The sequence below is a fragment of the Hemicordylus capensis genome, chromosome 6, assembly GCF_027244095.1.
Source record: "Hemicordylus capensis ecotype Gifberg chromosome 6, rHemCap1.1.pri, whole genome shotgun sequence".
In the NCBI taxonomy this organism is placed as follows: domain Eukaryota; kingdom Metazoa; phylum Chordata; class Lepidosauria; order Squamata; family Cordylidae; genus Hemicordylus; species Hemicordylus capensis.
In genome coordinates this window covers 124,157,425-124,177,973 of record NC_069662.1, presented here as the reverse complement: position 1 = coordinate 124,177,973, position 20,549 = coordinate 124,157,425, and the positions used below count along the sequence as shown (strand labels likewise).

Below are 20,549 nucleotides of genomic sequence, written 5' to 3'. Positions count from 1 at the left end.
ACATGATGAATTGTCTTTGCTCTTCTAGAAAGTTCCTTTTCTCAGTACAAGCCAGACACCAGAGGGGGTTAGGATGACATGCAATGAGATAGCAGATAGCTCCAGGGTGTGTCAAATTATTCCTCAGCTTTCTTCATATGGCTTTATTTCTGGAGAATGCTTGGGCAATCTATATGCTGATAAAATGATTTAATTCTAAAGCAGTGAGGGAAATATGTGGTAATACGATCACACATGCTGTGGCCCAATGTTTCTCCATGATATTTTCTCTCCCTTTTAATCTCAGTTAATCTGATGCTACTGCTTTTTTGGGACTACGCCTTTACACACAGCCATCATGTCAGAAAGCAGCTTGTGAAATGAGCAACGGGACATCTTGAGATTTAAATAGGATGATAGTGACTGACAGACCAAAGTAGCAAAAAGACAAGGAAGATTACGTAAGAGAGACTTGAAAGGCTCTAAAGGATGGTGCTGAAATAATGAAATATAAGTAGAGGAAGGATACACATGAAATAAATTATGTGTGTAACATGTAGACTGTGAACAAGTATTGCAATGTATGTTTTACATCCAAGTCCTATATAAGATGATATATACCAAAGAAGTATGCAGAAATGTAACACCTTAACAACTCTTATCTTATCTTCCACCTGGCTCTGTCAAACAACTTCAGTACTTACTAACAGTTTGCTGAAAATTACAGTACTGGTATATAGTATTAGAGTTTTGACTATTATTTATTCATTCATTCATTCAATTTCTATACCGCGCTTCCAAAAATGGCTCATGGCGGTTTACACAGAGAAACAACAAATAAACAACATAAATACAATGGATCCCTGTCTGCAAAGGGCTCACAATCTAAAGAGAGATAGACACCAGCAACAGCCAGTGGAAGTGAGAGGAGAGGAGAGTTGGTCTTGTGGTAGCAAGCATGACTTGTCCCCATTGCTAAGCAGGGTCTGCCCTGGTTGCATCTGAATGGGAGACTTGATGTGTGAGCACTGCAAGATATTCCCCTCAGGGGATGAAGCCGCTCTGGGAAGAGCAGAAGGTTTCAAGTTCCCTCCCTGGCTTCTCCAAGATAGGGCTGAGAGAGATACCTGCCTGCAACCTTGGAGAAGCCGCTGCCAGTCTGTGAAGACAATACTGAGCTAGATAGACCAATGATCTGACTCAGTATATGGCAGTTTCCTATGTTCCTAAGTACTGTGCTGGGGGTGGATAGGTCCAGTTATACTCCCCTGCTAAAAAAAGAGATTCACCATGTTAAAAGGTGCCTCTTTGCCAAGTTAGCAGGGGTAAGTATGAGCTGTAACACGCCAGCTAGCACAGTAATGTGCAATTTTCTTGAGAACTGGAGTTCACAACTATGAAATTAGGCAATGGTGAGTTGAGTTCTTTTGGTATTAAAAGTCCCTAAAGGTTTGTACACTTATATTTAGAAGGTGAGAGAACATCTGCCCATAGATCTGCTTAGTTGCATTGTTTCCAAGGCAAAAGCAAGTACTTTTTCAGACAATGTGCGATTAACTTGTGGAATTTATTGCCACGAGATGCAGTGATGACTACTAGCTTTTATGCCTTTAAAAAGGATTAGATACATATTATAAGAAGAAATTAAGTATATTAAAATAGTCAAGATAAACAATTTCAGAGGCATTACTTTTACTATTATGAGTTAATGTACACAATTGACTGCATAAAAGAGAAAAAAGTAGAAAGGAACATCTTCAAAATGTCACACATTTCAGTATCTTCTTTTATAGTCCTTCTATATTATGTCAGAAGCAGTATTCACCAAGTGCTGGGGATAAATCGTACAGAATGGCCATCTTATGAGCTTCCAGGAACATCTGTTTGATCACTACAAGAAATAAATACCAAGTTTAGGAGGACATAAGTCTGATCCAGCAAAGCTGTGTGCTTACGACATCTTAATGTTATGGCATCTAAATATTAAAATGTACTTTTTGAGTTGTAAAGCAAAATATAGTGAGCACTTTAAAAAAGGTTGGCAGGGAATGCTGCTAAATACCAGCCATGTACCTCAACTACTTGGCTTTTTCAGTACAGTACTATGATCCTCCCAAAGCAGTGTACATAGATATAGATGGATAGATAGATGGATAGGCTCCTTGTCCCCAAAGGGTTCACAATCTAAAAAAGAAACATAAGAAACGTGCTGTGCTGGAGATGGAATGGGGATGGAGGGATGCTGGAAAGGATATCTTCTTCTTTCATGCTTCTATAGCTAAGTTCTGATGATGAAATCTCTTATGACTAATGCAGAAGGGAAGAAATGATAACTGGAGGCCATATTCTCATGGCTGTACGTTTGCTACCTGCACTCTTTTTGTCTTGCAACATGGTCCATTTCTGGAGACAACAGAACAAGAACTGAGGCTCTCCTACTTATGTCAAGATGTCAATGCAAAATAGAAGTCCATCCATGGATGAAGGAAAGAGAAAGGTCTATTGCACCAGAAATAGGAAAAAGAGAAAATGAGCAGTCTCAAAGTCAGCAATGGTGGTTCACGTGCACTGGGGATGGGTGAAACGGCAGGCTAATTGTCTATCATTTTCCACTGTGGTTCCAAATAATAAATTAACTGCACAAGGCCTGTCATCGGGTTGTGGTCTGTTTCCACATTTTCCTGCTGCGTGCAGACAACAGAAGTCTGAGCCAGGCTTTCCATGGGCAATATAATATAAAAGAAATGTTCTAATAAATAAGACATCTCACTTTAGCTTTGTCTTTACATTTTTGTACTGAATTTTATTTTCCCTCCAGGAATGACAAATGCTAAAGATTTCAGGCACTTTCTTATTCACAGTCCCAGAAATATCTAAATGCCAACCAAGAACGACTCTGTCAAAACATACGTCTCATATTGTTTCTTATTGAAAATGGAACAAAATGTACAAAAGTGGTGAGGTTTTAAATGTATTCTGTGGCTTATGTAGAGTTGCATACTAAACTTGGCTTTTATCTCCTATCTTAGCTTAAGATGATTTAAATGCAGATTTATTCCATAGTGCCACCTCCTCTTAGCTTGCAGCTTTCTCCACCCAAATACTAGGAAGATCTCTAAGGTTTCAAAATAATGCAGGGGGTGAGTTCACATGACATGGTTGAAAGTAAGTATGGGAGAAGCGCTGACTCCCACGAGACATGCGCTCCTACTGCTGCTACCACTTTTGTATCAAGTACCCAGAGATGTCAGGCAGAGAATATCTGGTACCCACCTCAATCCAACCTTTGCCCAACATCTGGCACCAACAGCTTGACAATGACAGGCTGAGATATCCATGCAACATTTCTGAGTTCTTAAGATACGAAAGCAGCAGCAACCTCTTCCCCGTCCCTGGCGGAAACCAGCACATCTACTATACTTACTTGATACTGTGTTGTGTGAACCCACCCAGTAATTGCGAATTATATTTACCCATTTCAATTTAATTTGGTTACAACCTGGTTCCTGTTAACCTGTTCATTACAATAGTTAAATTAGAAAGACGTGCTCATCTATAACTAATGGTAGAATTGCCATAAGTGCCTGGAAGAGAGTTGGACTGTGTTTTCCCATTCAAGACATATTTCCCCTCCATCAATTGTTAAAAACTGATGAAACAAAAAACTTCATTCAGGTGTACTCTCTGTTTTAGAAACTGATGCTAGCTTCTTTTATTTTACACTGAGAAGGTTTATAACTCTACGAAGGCACAAAAATAAAACTTTTTAAAGGTGTACTTCCTAGCAAAAGAACTCTGTGAACAGAATGCATTCTATCTATAATTAAAGTGAAGAATCTTACAGATTTCTTTTAGGTGCCATTTTGCTTGAGGTCAGTTGCTTTATCATTTGTACTCCCCAGAAAGCGATGCAGAGAGAAAACAACACCTGTGATATGAAAACAGAGGGAGACACACATACATGCATCAAATCAAACTCTATTTCATAACATTTCTGAGTAGAAATTAAACTGTAGGCACATTTTCAAATTATGAAGTTAGCTATAACCATCTACATCAGGGCTGCTCAACTTCGGCCTCCCTGCAGATGTTGGCCTACAACTCCCTTAATCATTGGCCATTGTGGCTAGGGGTTATGGGAGTTGTAGTCCAAAAACAACTGCAGGGGCCAAATTTGAGCAAGCCTGATCTACACTCTTACTAAATGATGGCACAATTCAACAGAAAATAATCTTGTGCAAGCCTCACTTAAATGGATCACAGAATTACAAAACTATTTATTAATGTACAGTAGATTAATAAACTAAATGATATCAACAAAACGAAAGGCAACTATTGAAGACAGAACCGAGTTGAAATGGTCCCATTTAACCACCTCATTTGTAGGCAGTGAAAGTGGTGGGTAGAATTTAGGTGTTTTTTGGAGGGCGATTCAACGGTGCTCCCTGATGCCACTATTTCCCACCCTCTGAGCACTGCTTTGACATTATACAGTATTGTTATGATAGATGTTCTGAGAAAAAATGGTAGCTACTATATACTGGCCACTAGACAAAAACATGAAAAGCATGGAAATCAATTTTGTTTACTTTTTCACCTTCAACTGAAAACTTTCAGCTGAGTCTCATACATTTGATATTCATGACCTGGTTTTACTCTGAAAAGGACCACAGGACACACAAACAGGGGTGTGCACAAAACCAGATCCAAACAGGACTAGGACATTTCAGTTTTGTCATCGAACACTCTGCAGTTTGGTTGGGTGTGTGTGTGTGCATGAGTCATATTTTCAAATTTCTTTTGTACTTATCCCCTCTGGGGGGCTTCTCTGAGGTCACGGGGGGTGTCTGGGGAGGTTCACCTCCCCCCACCAGTGTTCAGTTCAGGCATTATTTGGCCCTTTCCGGGCCTTTCCCCCCTTACGGTGGCCATTTTAGAGGACACACAGGGGCTCATTGCACATGCACAGCAGCCTCCAAAATGGCCACTGCTATGGGGGAAAGCCCAGAAAGGGCCAAAGAATGCCCAAACCGGGCAATTCTTGCCACAAGGAAGGCTGGAGGGGGAACCTCCGCAGACATCCCCCCATGGCCTCGGAGAAGCCCCAGAGGAGGTAAGTACTAAAACTTTTTTTAAAAGAAAAAATTGACTTGTGAACGTCCGAGGGGAGGGGGGTTCAGTCCAGGGTCGGACCTAAAAGGGGTTGGTTCAGTTCGACCGCGAACTGTCAAACTGAACTGGTTTCCACATCACTATGCACAAGCAGCCTAGTACAGAACTAGAACTACTAGAACACCTGCAGTTGAACCAGTATTTTCCAGTTGGGCTTGGTGAGAGCTACTGTCCCTTCCTTTGTAATGGTCGTAATGACAATACACCAGGAGTTAGTCCTGGACAAGCTAGGCTCAGAGTGCCGGGTTAGTAGGGGAAAAGGTTCCATTACCTTTAGGAACAATTTCTGGAATCTAGTTCATGCCACTCCCCATCTCCCACCCCCCAATATGCAGGAGACCTGATAGAAAACCCTAAATTTAATCATAGTTTTGATTTAAGTGTAACCTCTAAATATGGCAAAGTTGGGAAAGATTTTTGATACTTTCACAATTTATCTGTGTTTGTTTTATCCACAAAGTTAGAGATGAAAACAAGGGTCTTCTCTTCACATTGCTTAATGCTTTTTATGGGGCTATAACTAAATATGATTCTACGACCTTACTGTCACAGAAGGTGAATCTACAGTTATGAAAGAAAATTTAAACTACAATCCAGGGCTGTTTTGTGGAGAAACACCTGGATAATGGTGTTTCTGTGGATAACTACCATAGGTCAATAAGCCCAAGGAAGTGTTCTCAACTGAGACTGCGATAGCTGCTATTATATAAATAGTGAGGATAAATCCTTCAAAAGGGTCCATATCCCACCCACACCCACCCTGCAATACAGTGAGGTAATCTCTTTCTGTTTTAAGAAATGTCGTTATTAAGTGTACAAAATGTATTGAACACATTGCAGTGCTGGGACAGGAGCATATGAAATTAAAGAATGCCAAAACACACAGTGCACTGCAGAATCCATTTGACTTCCATTAAAACTGAAAACAAAAACATGAAGTATTCAAAGCCAAGCATGTCCAAGGTTTTGTTGTTGCTGTTTTCATAATGAAGATGCAATATTCTACTTATGAGTCAATTTCATACTGCAGAATTAGCCTTGCTACCCAGTTTATAAAATTTTGGGACTAGTTCTTAAAATAGATTTGGGACTAAATGGCTTAGGCCCTGGGTATTTAGGAGAACATCTTCTTCATTATGACCCCCACTGCCCATTGAGGTCATCAGATGCAGCTGGTGGCCACACGCGGACGGGCCTTCTTGGTCGCTACCCCGAGAGTGTGGAATGCGCTCCCTACTGAAGTACGATCCTCCCTATCTCTGGCCATTTTAAAAAAGCACTTGAAAACCCACCACTTCAGCCAAGCTTTTCCAGCTTTTAAAATTTTTAAATTTTAACTTGTTTTTAATTTTTAGATTGCTTTAATTGTTTTAAGATTTCTTGTATGTTTTAACTTGTTTTATGTTGTTGTTAACTGCCCAGAGACGAAAGTTTGGGGCGGTATACAAACTTGACAAATAAAATAAAATAATAAATAATTTGGCATGACAAATCCTGAAGGAGCTAGACAGCAGAATCAGGGGAAAGGGGGATGGAATGCATACATTCATCCATCATTCATGCCTTTATGACCTTAGGACTGGCCTTGAAAGTTGGTTAGTGGGACTGAAGCTGATGCAGATCCTAACAGCTGCCCCCCTGAAAGGAATAGGCCAGTGAAGCACATTATAAATATGCTCCAGGTCCACACTGATTTACAGGATCACATTGAAGTACTGACTTTGGCTCATTGCATAGCTTAAAAACTGCCATTTGGTGCCTCCTCCCTTGGAACTCTTCCCTCAGTAGCCATTTCACCGGACTTCAACAGAAAGAGGCCCTGCTGAGAGACCTCTTCAGCAGTTTGGTTATCATCTGGTTTCTCCTCTCCATGGACTGAAACTGGTTATTATTTAACCTTTTTTTTTTTTGCCCTATTATGCAACAATTGGTACATGCATTATTTGCTTATTTTCCTATTCCTTTTGAGTCCCTTTTCTTCTTGGCTCACGTCCATTAGATTACAAGCTATTATTCTGGGTTGAAAACTACCTTGAGAAACCCTAGCCGAAAGAGGGCAGATAAATGAAGCAGATAAATACAACCATTTGAACTATCCAGTCCTTTGAAATATGTGGTGGGGTATTTTTTTTGTTTTGTTTTTAACTACTGACTGCAATATGAAGAACAAATCAGAACTTTGCAGATTACAGTGGTCCCTCGACTTATGAAGTTAATCCGTTCCGAACGCACGTTCGTAGGTCGAAATTTTCGTAAGTCGAAAAGCACACCCACAGAGGTCTGGAAACATTCGTAAGTCAAGGAAACCGCATCTAAAAATTCGTAAGTCGAGGAAGCCGCATCTAAACCGGCAACGACTTCTGGTCATTTTTGTCGTTCGTAAGTCGAAAACTTCGGATGTCGAGTAGTTCGTAAGTCGAGGGACCACTGTATATGTAATATATAGATTACAATATGTAGAAACCCAAGTGAGTCCTGTGGCTAATGTAGTGAAATGTGAGGTCAAATCCTACCTCCATGACAGACTCAGTAAGTGACTTTGGATAATTTAGGCAAGTCTCAGGGACTCCCTCTGTCCCAACGTCATCACACAACCATTAAGCACAACCGTGAAACTCAACAATATATTGTTATGCTATATCAGGGTGGCCAACTGAGACTTTCCAGCTGCTGTTGGACTACAACTGCCATCACCCCCAGCCACAAGCAACTAGGGACGACAAGAGTTGTAGTCCAACAAAAGCTGGAAAGGCTTGGGTTGGCTACCCTGGCTCTATATGCTTGAAAGGCAAAGGCAGGCAGGCAGTCATTCACAGTGCCTCACCACCACAAGAAACTTCCTCCCTCCAGTAATGTCCTAAATCCTGAGCCTAAAAGAATTTCAGGAATAGTTAAATTCCAGGGATGGGCCATAATTCTGCTCTGAGCAGAAGCCAGGCTGGAGCCACAACTTCCAGTGAGAAGACCCTAAGAGATCCAGGGCCTACTGCTTTCCAATAGTTTTCAGACACATAGGAACATTCAGGAAATATAGGAAGTGCACGAAGGGGGGAATTTTTGCATCTCCCTTGTTGCCTTGGAACATGTGAGACTTTAAAAAAAGAGCCGGCATGAATGAATGAATGAATGAATGAATGAATGAATGAATAAATAAATAAATAAATAGCTAGCTAGCTAGCACACACAGAGTAGGAGAGCAACTATCCCTTTTCAATCCCAGCACAGCTTTGCTCCAGTTTGTGCTGCTGGTGTCTACCCTGTGTTTCTTTTTAGGCTATGAACCCTTTGGGGACAGAGAACCACCTTCCGCCTACTATGCTTTTTCTGTGAACACTGTTTGGACAACATTCAGACATGGCATAAATCACCCAATCAATAAACAGCAGCCATTTTCTGCAGCATTATTAGGGCAAAGGAAGAGCTGCAGTCTACCAGAGGGGCTCTTGAAGAGCTTAGCCAAAGGCTAAGTCATGCAGATGATTGAGAGTGCAAGGGGAGGAGAGGGAAAGTGTTTTTTGCTGCTCTTCCCTTCCTTCAAAAGCATTTTTGGCTTCCAGAAATATGTCCCTGAGGGTCGTGCAGCATGAGCGTGTGACGGTCTGTGCAGAGTCCCAGAATGAATGATTGGTTGTGTGTCAAGACTTTGGCTGAGCTCTGCAGCAGCCTCTCTGTGAAGCTCTTAGTAATGCTGGGTAACATGCTGGGCAATAACTAGCAGTTCTCACCACCATCATCTAACAATTTAAGATGTAGTCAAGGGAGTGATTTGTATTCTTTTTTCTTTCACTGGAGTACTTCTCCGCTATTGCACCGGGATAAGAGGAGGTTTTGTCTTGTTTCTGATCTAAAGAAACAATCCACTGCCTACAGTTGGCCTTCCCAAGCAGTCCAACAGTGGAAAGATTAAAGAACTGCCCCCAAGGCATGCATCTGAGACTGTCAGATGGAGTGAGGTGGGATCTAGGACAACTGGAAAGTTGAAATTACTCCCAAACCAGTGAATAATAGTGTTCCTTGCTCTCTATTTTAATCACATTAACTGCTCAGAAGGAACTAAGTTTGACATATTTCTAATTTTACAAACTTATACAAACATGAGAAGCTGACCTGCTGCTGAAAACAGTTGTCATCAATAATTCCCATCAAACTAGTATACAAAATAATTTATTGTAGGCAACCTGCATATAGTTTGAACCATTAGAGAACCTTTCCTCTTTGGCAGTTCAAAATAATTCAGCAGTCTTGCTGTTAATGACTCCTTAAAACCCACAAACAACAGTGATTCCCCCCCCCCCGTCCTCTGAGGGATTCAGAAGTGGAATTTCAGGAAACAAAAACTGGTCAAAAGCTTGACAGATGCTTTCATACAAGATTTGGAGAAAAGGCCATAGTTGAAGTTGTGCTTCATATACTCTTGTAGTATGTAAGAGTCTACTTCTGCAGCAAAGTACTCTGTTAGTTCCGTTTGCACTGGTGAAATAAAGATGGAAAGGAACTTTCCTTCTTGCTGCTACCTGCCCTGGTCACTTCTGCAGGATGAGAACACATAGTTTGCCTTCATCTGGTGACCAGGTCAAATATCACTCTCTCCACAGAGTGGGCCAAACACCAACAGATGTGATTCTCACCTCAGAGTAGAGATAGAAAGGGAGTGCAAAGTTACCTAGCCAAAAAGACAACCATGGCAGATTATAAATTAGGTTGATACTGAAGGATCTATCTGAATTAAGTCTTCCACACTTGCCTTAAACCTTTACCATTATGCTTCCTATGATTACTATGGAATCATAGGTGCAGAAGAGGGCAACCATGATGATCAGGAGCCTGGAGCACCTTCTTTATGGGGAAAGACTACAGAATCTGGGGCTCTTTACTTTGGAAAAGAAACAACTAATTGGGGGGACAAGATTGAGCTGTATAATATTATACATGGAGTGGAGAGAGTGCACAGAGAGAAATTTTTCTTCCTCTCTCACAACACTAGAACTAGGAGTCATCCCATGAAACTAAAGGTTGGGAAATTTAGGACCGACAAGAGAAAGTACTTTTTCATACAGGGCATAATTAATCTATGGAATTCCTTGCCATGGGATGTGGTGATGGCGACCAGCTTGGATGGCTTTAAAAAGGGGCTAGACATGTCATGGAGAACAGGTCTATCAATGGCTACTAGTCTGGTGACTATACGTCACCTCCAGCCTCAGAGGTACAATGCTTCAATTCCAGTTGCAGGGGAGCAACAGCAGGAGAGAGAACATGCCCTGTTCTTCTGTAGTGTTAACAAAACACAGACACAGGGCAGCTTTGCACATTACAGAGAGTATGCGCAGAAACCCAACTTCTGGTGTTATGTCAGTCATGCCGACATTGGGCATGGCATCTGAACTTGCCCGTGTCTGCATATCCTGACCTAGTTGCAGTCCAGTTGGAAGCTGACATCTATAACCAAAATTTGAAGTGCAGGACAGACTGCAAGTAGGACAAGACAGGAGGAGGAAGTAGAACAGAAGCCTACTACTTGCGCTGTAAAGACAAGATATGCTGACACTGTCAGATAGGAGTGATATGCCCAGTGCTGACACAGCTATCCCAGCACCAAATGCCGGGCTCCTACATACACTCCGCAGTTCAGCTGAGCCAACAGTTCTGCTAGATGTGTAAATTCATCCACTTATTTATCCACTGAATAACATTTTGTGCTTTTGCTGGTTCAGCAAGTCATAGGATTGCATTCTATGACTCATCTTCATCAATTCGTTACATCTCTTAGGTATAAAGATAAGTTTATCAGAAATTGATAGTTGGGTGATGAGTTGACATTCTAAAGCAAAAATAAACTAAATATACTTTATTGTGTCTGAAATTCTGCTGTAAGTAGATTATTCCTTTCCATGTCAACCAAGCTACACATCACATATTCGCATTGTGATTAAAATAATTCTTTAGACTGTAAGCCTGAGGGCAGTCCCTGGTTTATCTTTTCATTTGTGACCAGTGTCCAGTGATTTTTGGCATTAAATAAATAAATGACAGTAGATGAGAATTGCAGTGCTTTTAATTCTGAGAGAAACTGTAATGGCATGAATATTTCATTGTCATAACTTTAATAAAACAACAATAATAAAATAACAATAATAATAAGTGTGTGTGTACACACGCGCATACACATATACACAAAATCCAGAAGGGAAATGGGTTCTCCCATGAAAGTCTCAATGTGTAGGCAGAGCTCTCAGGTAAATGAAGATTTCTCTTTAAAACCACTTCAGGGACAGTTCTACAAATATATTCCAGTATGCACAGAGGTCAATTCCCAAGATTGCAGATAATGCATGAGTACTGAAGCACCTACAGAAATATGGAATGGACTGATAGTCAGGGGCGTAATGAGGCTGGAGTGGGCCCAGAGACAAAATTTTAAAATGGGCCCCTCGCTGATACACACACACTCACTTCACATGTGACTTGCCTCTGGGGGGCCCCTCGAGGCGTGGGGGCCCCCAGGCAGCCACCTCCCTTTGCCTAATGGTAGTTACGCCCTTGCTGATAGTGTATACAAATATCCCTATTTTGCAATGAACTGCTCCTATGCCACAAGTTCTAGACTATGATTCTTAAAATGGATCCCAGGTTGAAATGTCTGGCACACTGGCTATACCCAGAGTATAATCTGTTTCTTCCCATTATCCTATCACCTGTTTTCATGAGCCTTGCCCAACACGGCTCCTTTAATCTGCTATCAGAGTATTATATAGTACTATCAGAGAGGGTCTGGCATATATTATAAAAGCTTCTATGAAGGAGGACAGGATGCCTCATTGCCTTAAGGAGACTATTATTAGATGTTACTTGAAGAAACCTGCACTAGATCCCTCAAGAGTAAGCCAATTATAGACCTGTCTCCAGTCTTCCATGATTGGGCAAGGTGAGAGAGTGTTGGCCCCTCAGCTCCAGGCAGTATTGGAGGCAATAGATTATCTAGATCCATTTCAAACAGGTTTTCAGGCAGGCTATGGAGCTGTGACCGTCTTGCATGATCTCCAATTGGGTAGTGACAGAGGGAGTGTGAGTCTGTTGATCCTTCTGGGTCTCTCAGTGGCTTTCAATACCATTGACCATGGTATCCTTCTGGTTCACCTGAGGGAGTTGGGATTGGGTGGCACTGTTTTACAGCGATTCCGTTCCTACCTCCCTGGTAGATTCCAGATGGTGTTGCTTAGTGACTGTTGCTCTGCAACGTGACAGTTATTGTATGGAGTTCCACAAGGCTCCATACTTTCCCCAATTCTTTTTAACATCTACATGAAACCACTGGGAGAGATCGTCAGGAAGTTTGGTGCAGGGTGTTATCAATATGCTAATGGCACCCAGATCTATTTCTCCATATCAACTTCATCAGGTAATGGCATAACTTCCCTAAATGTCTGCCTGGGGGCAGTAATGGGCTCGATGAGGGATAGCAAACTGAAATTGAATCAAAATAAGACAGAGTTACTGACTCTCTCTCTCTGTGTGTGTGTGTGTGTGTGTGTGTGTGTGTGTGTGTGAATTCAAGAAATGATTTAGATGTTCTGGATGAGCTTATATTCCCCTGGAAATAACAAGTACGCAGTAGGGATTCCACAGAATGGGATCTGCATTCCGTTCCAATCTCAGAACAGAATGCATGTGCGCAGAATGTTTTCAGAGCCACTGGTTGAGCTGGTTGTTCTGGCGGAACGAGCCTTCATTTGAACGACATTGTATTTCAGCACGGAGCACTCAAAATATCCCATTTCAAATCAGAAACTTTCGAGCTCGAAATGTTTTGAACATTCCTAGTACATAGCTTGGGAGTCCTCCTGGATCCAAAACTCTCTCTGGTCTCTCAGGCTAAGGCAATGGGGAGGACTATCCTCTAGGCTTGATTACTGTAATGCACTCTAGGTGGGGCTGCCTTTGTATGTAGTCTAGAAACGAATGTGGCAGCCAGACCGGTCTCCGGGATAACCCAAAGAGACCATACAACACCGACTTTAAAAGAAAGGCACTGGCTGCCAATATGTTTCCAAACAAAGTACAAAGTAGTGGTTATTACCTAAAAAGCCCTTAATGGCTTGGGTTCAGGGTATTTAAGAGAGTCCTCCTTTATCATGAACCCTCCTGGGGAGCGTTCGGTTACAGCTACCACTGGCTTGTTGGGTGGCTACTTGGGACCAGGCCTTCTCTGTGGCTGTCCTGGTGCTTTGGAATGCACGCCCTGTTATAATTAGTTTCTCCATCTCTGGCTGTTTTTCAAAAGACCCTTATGACACACACCTGTTTTCTCAGGCTTTTAATTAATGCATTGTTTTAATATGACAATTATTTTAATCATTTTATTCTGTTTTTATATTTGTTGTGTTTTCACTTATCTAGGGATTCATGTCAGGTGGCACAGAAATATGATAAATAAATAAATAAATAGCGCTCTTTTGATGATGCACTTCCTCTCAGTTGCTGGAAAATCTTCTCTTACATTCCTAAACATACAACCCAAACTTAAACAACCAGCAACTGCATAAGTTCCTGCAATGTTAAACGCTGCCCTCTGCTGGCCACTGAGAAGACTAATTCACTAATGTTTTCATCAAATGAACTGTAAAATTTTGCTCTTGTGTTACTTGTACTTTTCATCAATGCAATGCTGTTATGTAACACATAAGAGGCAAATGTTTTCATCAATGCAATGCTTTATGTAACACATAAGAGGCAAATGTTTCTTTATGGACTCTCTCCTAAAATAAAAGTTCTAAGAACATGAAAAAGCTATATAGGCAATTTAATTTTACACTTTAATACAGATTTATATGTTATTACAAGTATTACAATGAAGAGAAAAACATATTTGTATAATCTGCTGTTTAGAAATGGATGGGGGGGGGGAAATGTATTAGAAAATATTCAACACAAATTTCATCTACATCAGACTTATTATTTCATACTGATTACAATCACACTGGACTTCATTTTTTAAAAATATCACCATGGAAAGTACATTCCCCACAATACATCATCTCATTTACTTTGGCACCTGTCAGCAGTCTCAGTTAAATTTTATATACACATCGCTGTAGGAATCACAACATACTTTGTGGTTTAATTGACAGTACACTGCCAAACATTTTTTAAAAAATAAAATAGACCATTAATGTACTACATATTGGACATAAATTGCCTACCAGTGGGTTGGCTTGCACCCATGGCTGCAGTCCTGAGACCATTAATATGTGTTCCATTGCAAAGAGTTATTTTCAGGATGGAGAAGAGGCAGAGTGGGAGACAAAGCCACTGATGTCCCTAAGTGCCTCAGGAAAAGGCTGGTGAGTGCAACCAGCAAGATGATAATTTGAGAGATAGACATGGTTAAGCTGCCAAGTTTATTCATGCTTGTTTTCTACAGAGTGCTGTATATGCCAGGAGAGGAGAGCTGGTCTTGTGGTAGCAAGCATGACTTGTCCCGTTAGCTAAGTAGGGTCCACTCTAGTTGCATTTGAATGGGAGACTAGAAGTGTGAGCACTGTAAGATATTCCCCTCAGGGGATGGAGCCACTCTGAGAAGATCTTCAAATTCCCTCCCAGGCTTCTCCAAGATAGGGCTGAGAGAGATTCCGGCCTGCAACCTTGGAGCAGCCGCTGCCAGTCTGTGAAGACAATATTGAACTAGATAGAACAATGATCTGACTCAGTATATGGCAGCTTCCTATGTTCCTATATAGCTACATTAAACCCTTTTTTGCACCCAACAGCTATGGGAAGAAGTCAGATCACGCTACCCTTCACATTAGAACATTTATCATTATTAATTTTTAAAGACCACTTCTCAGCAAAAGAAATTCTCAAAGCAGTTTACATAGCAAAATAAATGAAATAATAGTTCCCAGTCCCAAAGGCCTCTACAATCTAAAGACAACAATTTGTCTTTAGATTGTAGAGGCCTTTGGGACAAAAAAGGCACACCAGGAAAAAGGCACTACAAGAGACATGGTACCAGGCTGGAATAGGGGCGATTGCTCTCCCCTACTAAATATAAGTGAATGATCACTTCAAAGGTGCCCCTTTGTACAGTTGGCATTGGTTGTACCATTTACTATTCTTAACAACAAGCAAAATTCATCTTGGCTACTTACTAGAACAGTCCTACACCCACCTCGGTTTAACTGATGATCCCAATTTCTTCCCTTCCACCAACTGGGAAGAAAGTGGATCATTTTCTGAGCCAGTCCAAGACTTGGAAAATCACACCATCCCCTCCTTGCCAACTATTCTCAAATATTTCCCCTCTCGGACTCCCTTAAAACACACTCCACCCACCTTCAATTACCTGATCTGAGGCAATGGTGGGAGAAACAGTAGTGACTCATGGGGAGTGTGGAAGTTTCCCCTTTCTTCTTCATTGCCCAGCTGTGCTGTGGAGCACTGTGCCAGGCGGCGGCGGCAGCAGCAACACCACCACCACCACCACCACAGCATCCTTCATCACCCTGGTGCACTGCTCCCCAGCATGTCAGGCTTGGTGAATCTCAGTACAGACTCTCTAGTGATATACTGCAGCCCATCAGAGCAATGAAAGGGGGAGAAAACAGCTCTCCCCAACCTAGTGTGTTACTATTGCCCCCGTTTATGGCACCACTCAACAGCATACCAAGGTAGCAAGGACAAAAGAGGATCAAAAGGTTCACCTCTCATTGGAGACAGCCTCTTTTGAGCCTTCATACAGGGAGGACACACAGATGCCTGAAATTCATCAGCATCTGTATTGATTAGATTATTTCTGATGAAGTTTCTTCCATTATGGCATCGTATATGGAGTTTTTAGGCTGTTTTTCACCCAGAAACTGGTAAGACGCAGACCTGTTCAGCTTCAGCAATCTGTCTGCATCATCTGTCTTCAAACCATTGTTTGAAATGGGCTTGTTAATCTGTTCTTCTCATGATACATTTGTGTTATTATCCACCAGTTAAAATGATTAAACAATTACAGCGAATTCTGTTTCTTGTTTAAATTATATTGTTTCCTAAACCCCATTCTGGGTTTCTAAAAATTTTTTTTAAAAGCATATTGTATCCTGGAAAAGCTTGTTATTGTTTTGCTTCCATGTCAAAGGGATGCCTGAAGTCTCAACAATTGTTAACCTCTCCCATGGTGTGCTAACAAGAGGTCAGATGCTCACATGTGGTTTACAGCTTGGGAAATTGCTCTCAGTGTTCTGCCAGGGAAAGGGGCTGCCCGAATGCTTTCTCTCATAAGTTCTAAGCCATAAACTGCATCCTACTTGATGAGCTGTGCCAAAAGAGGACCCAAGGGTATGCAGAGACTTGGCTGATGGGAAAAATGAGTGCTTCCTATGGAAGCTACAGCTGTTTTCCTAAGAGAGAGGGAGGGAGAGAGAACGTGCACACAGATGCTCAAATTTTCCCCTACTTTCCGTTTTTGACTACCTGTTCTGGCAAGAGTTCCAATAAAGGAGGAAGAAAGCTGAAGCCCTCCAGCTGTTTTAAATAAGCCTTGGAAACACAGGTAATGGTTGCATAAACAATGAAAAAATGTGAAAAGCATTTTTTTCCGGGCACTTAAGCTATTAAAATAAAAGGTGTAAGTATGCACAAACATTCTCCATCTCAAACAGAAATTTTATGACCAGGTTAAAGCCTTTGATTATGAAATCAGGCCCATTTCTTACTAATAAGCTCTGTGACGGCTGCCTGAAATCCCAGTTATGTAAAAATTGTTGCATGTAGTGTGTAGCTGCTAGTCATTGCAGATCCATTGCTTGCCATATGGATCACACCATACACATTTTTAAGGAGTAGTTGAAATGGTATTCATTTACACACACACACACACACACACACACACACACACACACACACACACACACTTACTTGCTTCAGGTAGCTCATATAATCACCAAAAAATGGGGTGACTCACAAACAATATTAATAATATTAATTATTTTATTAATGTACTAAAAAAAACTTTACTCAATTTACTAAAAACAAGATGCTCCATTAAAACCAAATTAAAAATTATAAGTTAAAACTCACTAGTTAAGTGCAGATATAATATTAGAATACTTTTCTAAAGAGATGGATATTTAGCTCCTTGAAGTATTGTAAAATTGGTGCACCCAAATGTCAGTGGCTACACAGGGTAGGCTCACCTTATGAGTTCAGTTCCCTTCCATTCTAAGTGGCTACCACATAGTTGCTTATTTGTATGGATTGGATGTTTATTGGTACCCTCTCCTCTTCCAAAAAGTTCTGACTCAAATTCAAATGCTATTTAAAGCTCTGACTCTACAGAAATTCAATCCAGAGAGGACAGAGGTTCTCTTGTTCAGAAAGCCAACTGACCCCATCACAGGTGAATTGTTTACTCTTACTGTTTTTACTGGTGCTGTTACATACTCTACTTTGAACTCCCCCAGTTTGGAAGTGGAATGGCAGAATGTAAGTGTCATGACTCCTACCAGAGGAGGGGAAACTGGGCTGTCCATAGAGGGGTGCAGGGCTGGGGGCGAATCAGAATTTGTGGGGCTTCCTTACCATTTGATATGATTACAGGATCATATTGATTGATGACATATGGTGTAAATTGTGTGAGTAACTGAGTGAGGGTTTTGGATATATCCAACCAGCTTGGGCATATAGTGCATTTGTAAGGAAAAAATAAAAATAAAAAACACAACACATGACCCTTGCCTCACAGTTCTCACTCAGACCTTCTGGACTGCAAATCAACTTTGCAAATCAACAAGAGAGAGAAAAAATATATGTGTGTGTGTGTGTGTGTGTGTATCATTTTTTTTGTTTATTCCAGGTTTTTGTAATTTTCTGCCCTTTAAAAAACGCAAAAAAGTATTAAAAACCAATAATTTGTCCTATCTACTTCAAAATGCCCTACATCTGTGATCAATACCAAAGCCCTATGCCAAGTCATTCCAGGTGATCTAAAAGCTGGGACAGAAAGGGGGATGTTTCATTCATTCATTCAATTTCTATACCACCCTTCCAAAATGGCTCAGGGCGGTTTACATTAAAACAAAACAATTACAATCAATTAGCAGTTAAAAACAGAGGTTGTAAAACACCATTTTTTATGAAGGCAAAGGGCAAATTCCTCCATATGGGAGTAGAATGATGGTCGGGGGGGGGTGGCTTCAGTTTCAGACATTACATTTTTGTAATTTTCTGCCATGAAACAAGTCACCTATTTTAATATTAAAAATCAATACATTTCCCAATCTGTTTTCAAATTAAATATCCAGAGCCTTCCAAACTGCCCTACATCTGTGCCCAATATCAAAGCCCTATGGCAAGTCATTCCATAAATATACAAAGTGGGGGTGGGGGCGGAGAATAACCACAAAAAGCAAATCGCATTATACCTCCATTACGAGATCTGAGGAGTCTGGCTGGTTGCAGGCACAGGTTGGGCAGAGCAGGGCAGAGGGTGTGCACAGCACTGTGGTGGGCATGGGCAGCAAGTTCTGGCCACTCTTCCTCCTTTCTTCCTTCTCTGCTGCCTGCAACAGGCAGCCTGCCTGCCAACCAGCACTGGAGAGCTTCAGGCTTCAGGGAGGCTGGCAGCTAGAGACCTCTCCGGAGGCCCCACCCACCTGCCAAATAGCTGAGAGGCAGCAGTGGAGAGGGAAGGAGCTCAGTCAGGGAGCCTTTCAATAGGAGACAAGCCTGCAACGTGCTAAATAAAAGGTCAGCTCTCAGCTTGTGCTGCAGGAGGAAAGGTGAATTGTTGGTTCTGGGAGAGAGCGAGCAGGGCATGTTGCAATGTCCCCAGAGCAGGGACTGTGTCAGTGCAGGGCTGGGGGCGGCCACCCGAGTCGCCCCATCCTAAGGACAGCCCCGAGGGGAGAGTTCACCAGGGTTGAATCCTTGTCTGTAAGGGATTCACAGTAGGATGTCACTATCCACTTTAATTTGATGTGGGGAAACCCAATCTCCAATATAAGGTTCCTGGGGCGGAAGTGGCAGAAGCCTCCCAAAAAGGGCTGAGCAGTCCTAGACCTCCAAAGGCATGTTACTAAGGCAGACCCAAAACTAAGAGTAGCACACTTCAGCAACAAGGATTTATTATTGGATTAAAAGAAAAAAGTATGCAATAAGAACAATTGTTTTTTCATAAAATAGATCGCAAGAGAGTTTTTATCAACCTGGCAATGCAGATTCCAAGCAATTAGTAAAGAAAAATAACTTCCCTGACATGTTTAACTGTACTAGTCTATTACTCACAGGATGCAGCCTTCCCATAGCCCCAGAAGCTCCCAACCTGCTGCTTCTTCAGGGCCTTCCTGGGACAGACTAACCAAACTTCTAAAGCTTCTGCTGGCGGCTGAGCCAGAAATCTCCGCACAGTCCTCTGGAGTGGTCCCTTTGGTGTGAACTTCCCAGGCTTTTTTCCTTTTTAGGAAAGGTCCACCCTCCCAGCAGTTGCTCCAAGTGAGGCCTGGTCCTCCCTTCAATCCTCACTATCACTACAGTAAGTCTTCAAATAATTGAGATACTAAGCAAGATTTCATGTTTGTAAAGAAACACTAGGCAACGACAATTTATGACTAAGCACCATTTAAATCAATAGACAAGTTACTCATGACTAATAAGTCCCATTAATTTCCATGGGACTCAGTCAGGACTAAACTTTGTCTGGATGTTGCCCACCAATACTTTAATTCTAGTATTAAAGTGTGTGATACAGAAGTGATGTATATGTGAAACTGAAATGTTTTCCCATATTCAAAACTCTTCTGCAGTGATTAAGATAAATTATTAGCAAAAAAACACTGCAGCTTGAGCCTTGGTTAGCTAAGAGAACACCTACTTTTGCATGATCCCCACTGCCCATTAAGGTCATCTAGGGAGGTTTGTCTGCAGCTGCCACCAGCTCATTTGTGGGAGTGACTTCTTGGCCTTTAAAAACGCTTTGAAAACACATTTCTTTGTTCAGGCTTTTTGCTGACCCTTTTAACTGTTTTAATTGCTTTTAATATTTGTTGGTGGGTAAACCATTCCAATATTTGAGGACAGGCAGTATATAAATATAACAAACAAAAATTAGCAGTATCAATTCAGAACATAGTTCTTATAGTGCAGTAATATGTTAAAGTTTTCACAGGATAAAGAAAAGTATGGATACATACCCATCATTTCCCTAAACTCCTGTTTCCTGGAAATAATATAATAACACAGCATATCAGATATGCCTGAACAATATCACTGAGAGCAATTGAAGCTAATTAAGAGTGAAGGCAATGCTCTCTAAAGTGTATTGTCCTCATTCCAAATGTAAATTATTTTTCTGGTTTTTTTTTGCCTTCCTGAGACCAAATCATTGAAGAGGAGAAAGAGGAGACATCTTGTTG

General features: G+C 41.3%; 1 protein-coding gene across 6 annotated transcripts in view; it reads right to left on the bottom strand.

The window, feature by feature from the left end:
* Positions 1–721: 721 nt before the first annotated feature.
* Positions 722–20,549, bottom strand: part of AGMO (alkylglycerol monooxygenase) — a 178,744-nt gene continuing 158,916 nt past the window's right edge. For 3 of the 6 annotated variants that reach the window (XR_008310084.1, XR_008310087.1, XR_008310088.1), the window contains 4 exons: positions 3,822–3,907; positions 2,349–2,478; positions 2,053–2,163; positions 722–1,870 (listed from right to left, as the gene is read on the bottom strand). Coding sequence is in view for 1 of the 6 variants with exons in the window: in XM_053263320.1 (XP_053119295.1) it covers positions 1,840–1,870; positions 3,822–3,907 (117 nt within the window). In the remaining 5 variants the exon portion in view is untranslated. The remainder of the gene's footprint in view (positions 1,871–2,052; positions 2,164–2,348; positions 2,479–3,821; positions 3,908–20,549) is intronic. The other 3 variants (XR_008310085.1, XR_008310086.1, XM_053263320.1) reach the window with 3 other exon arrangements.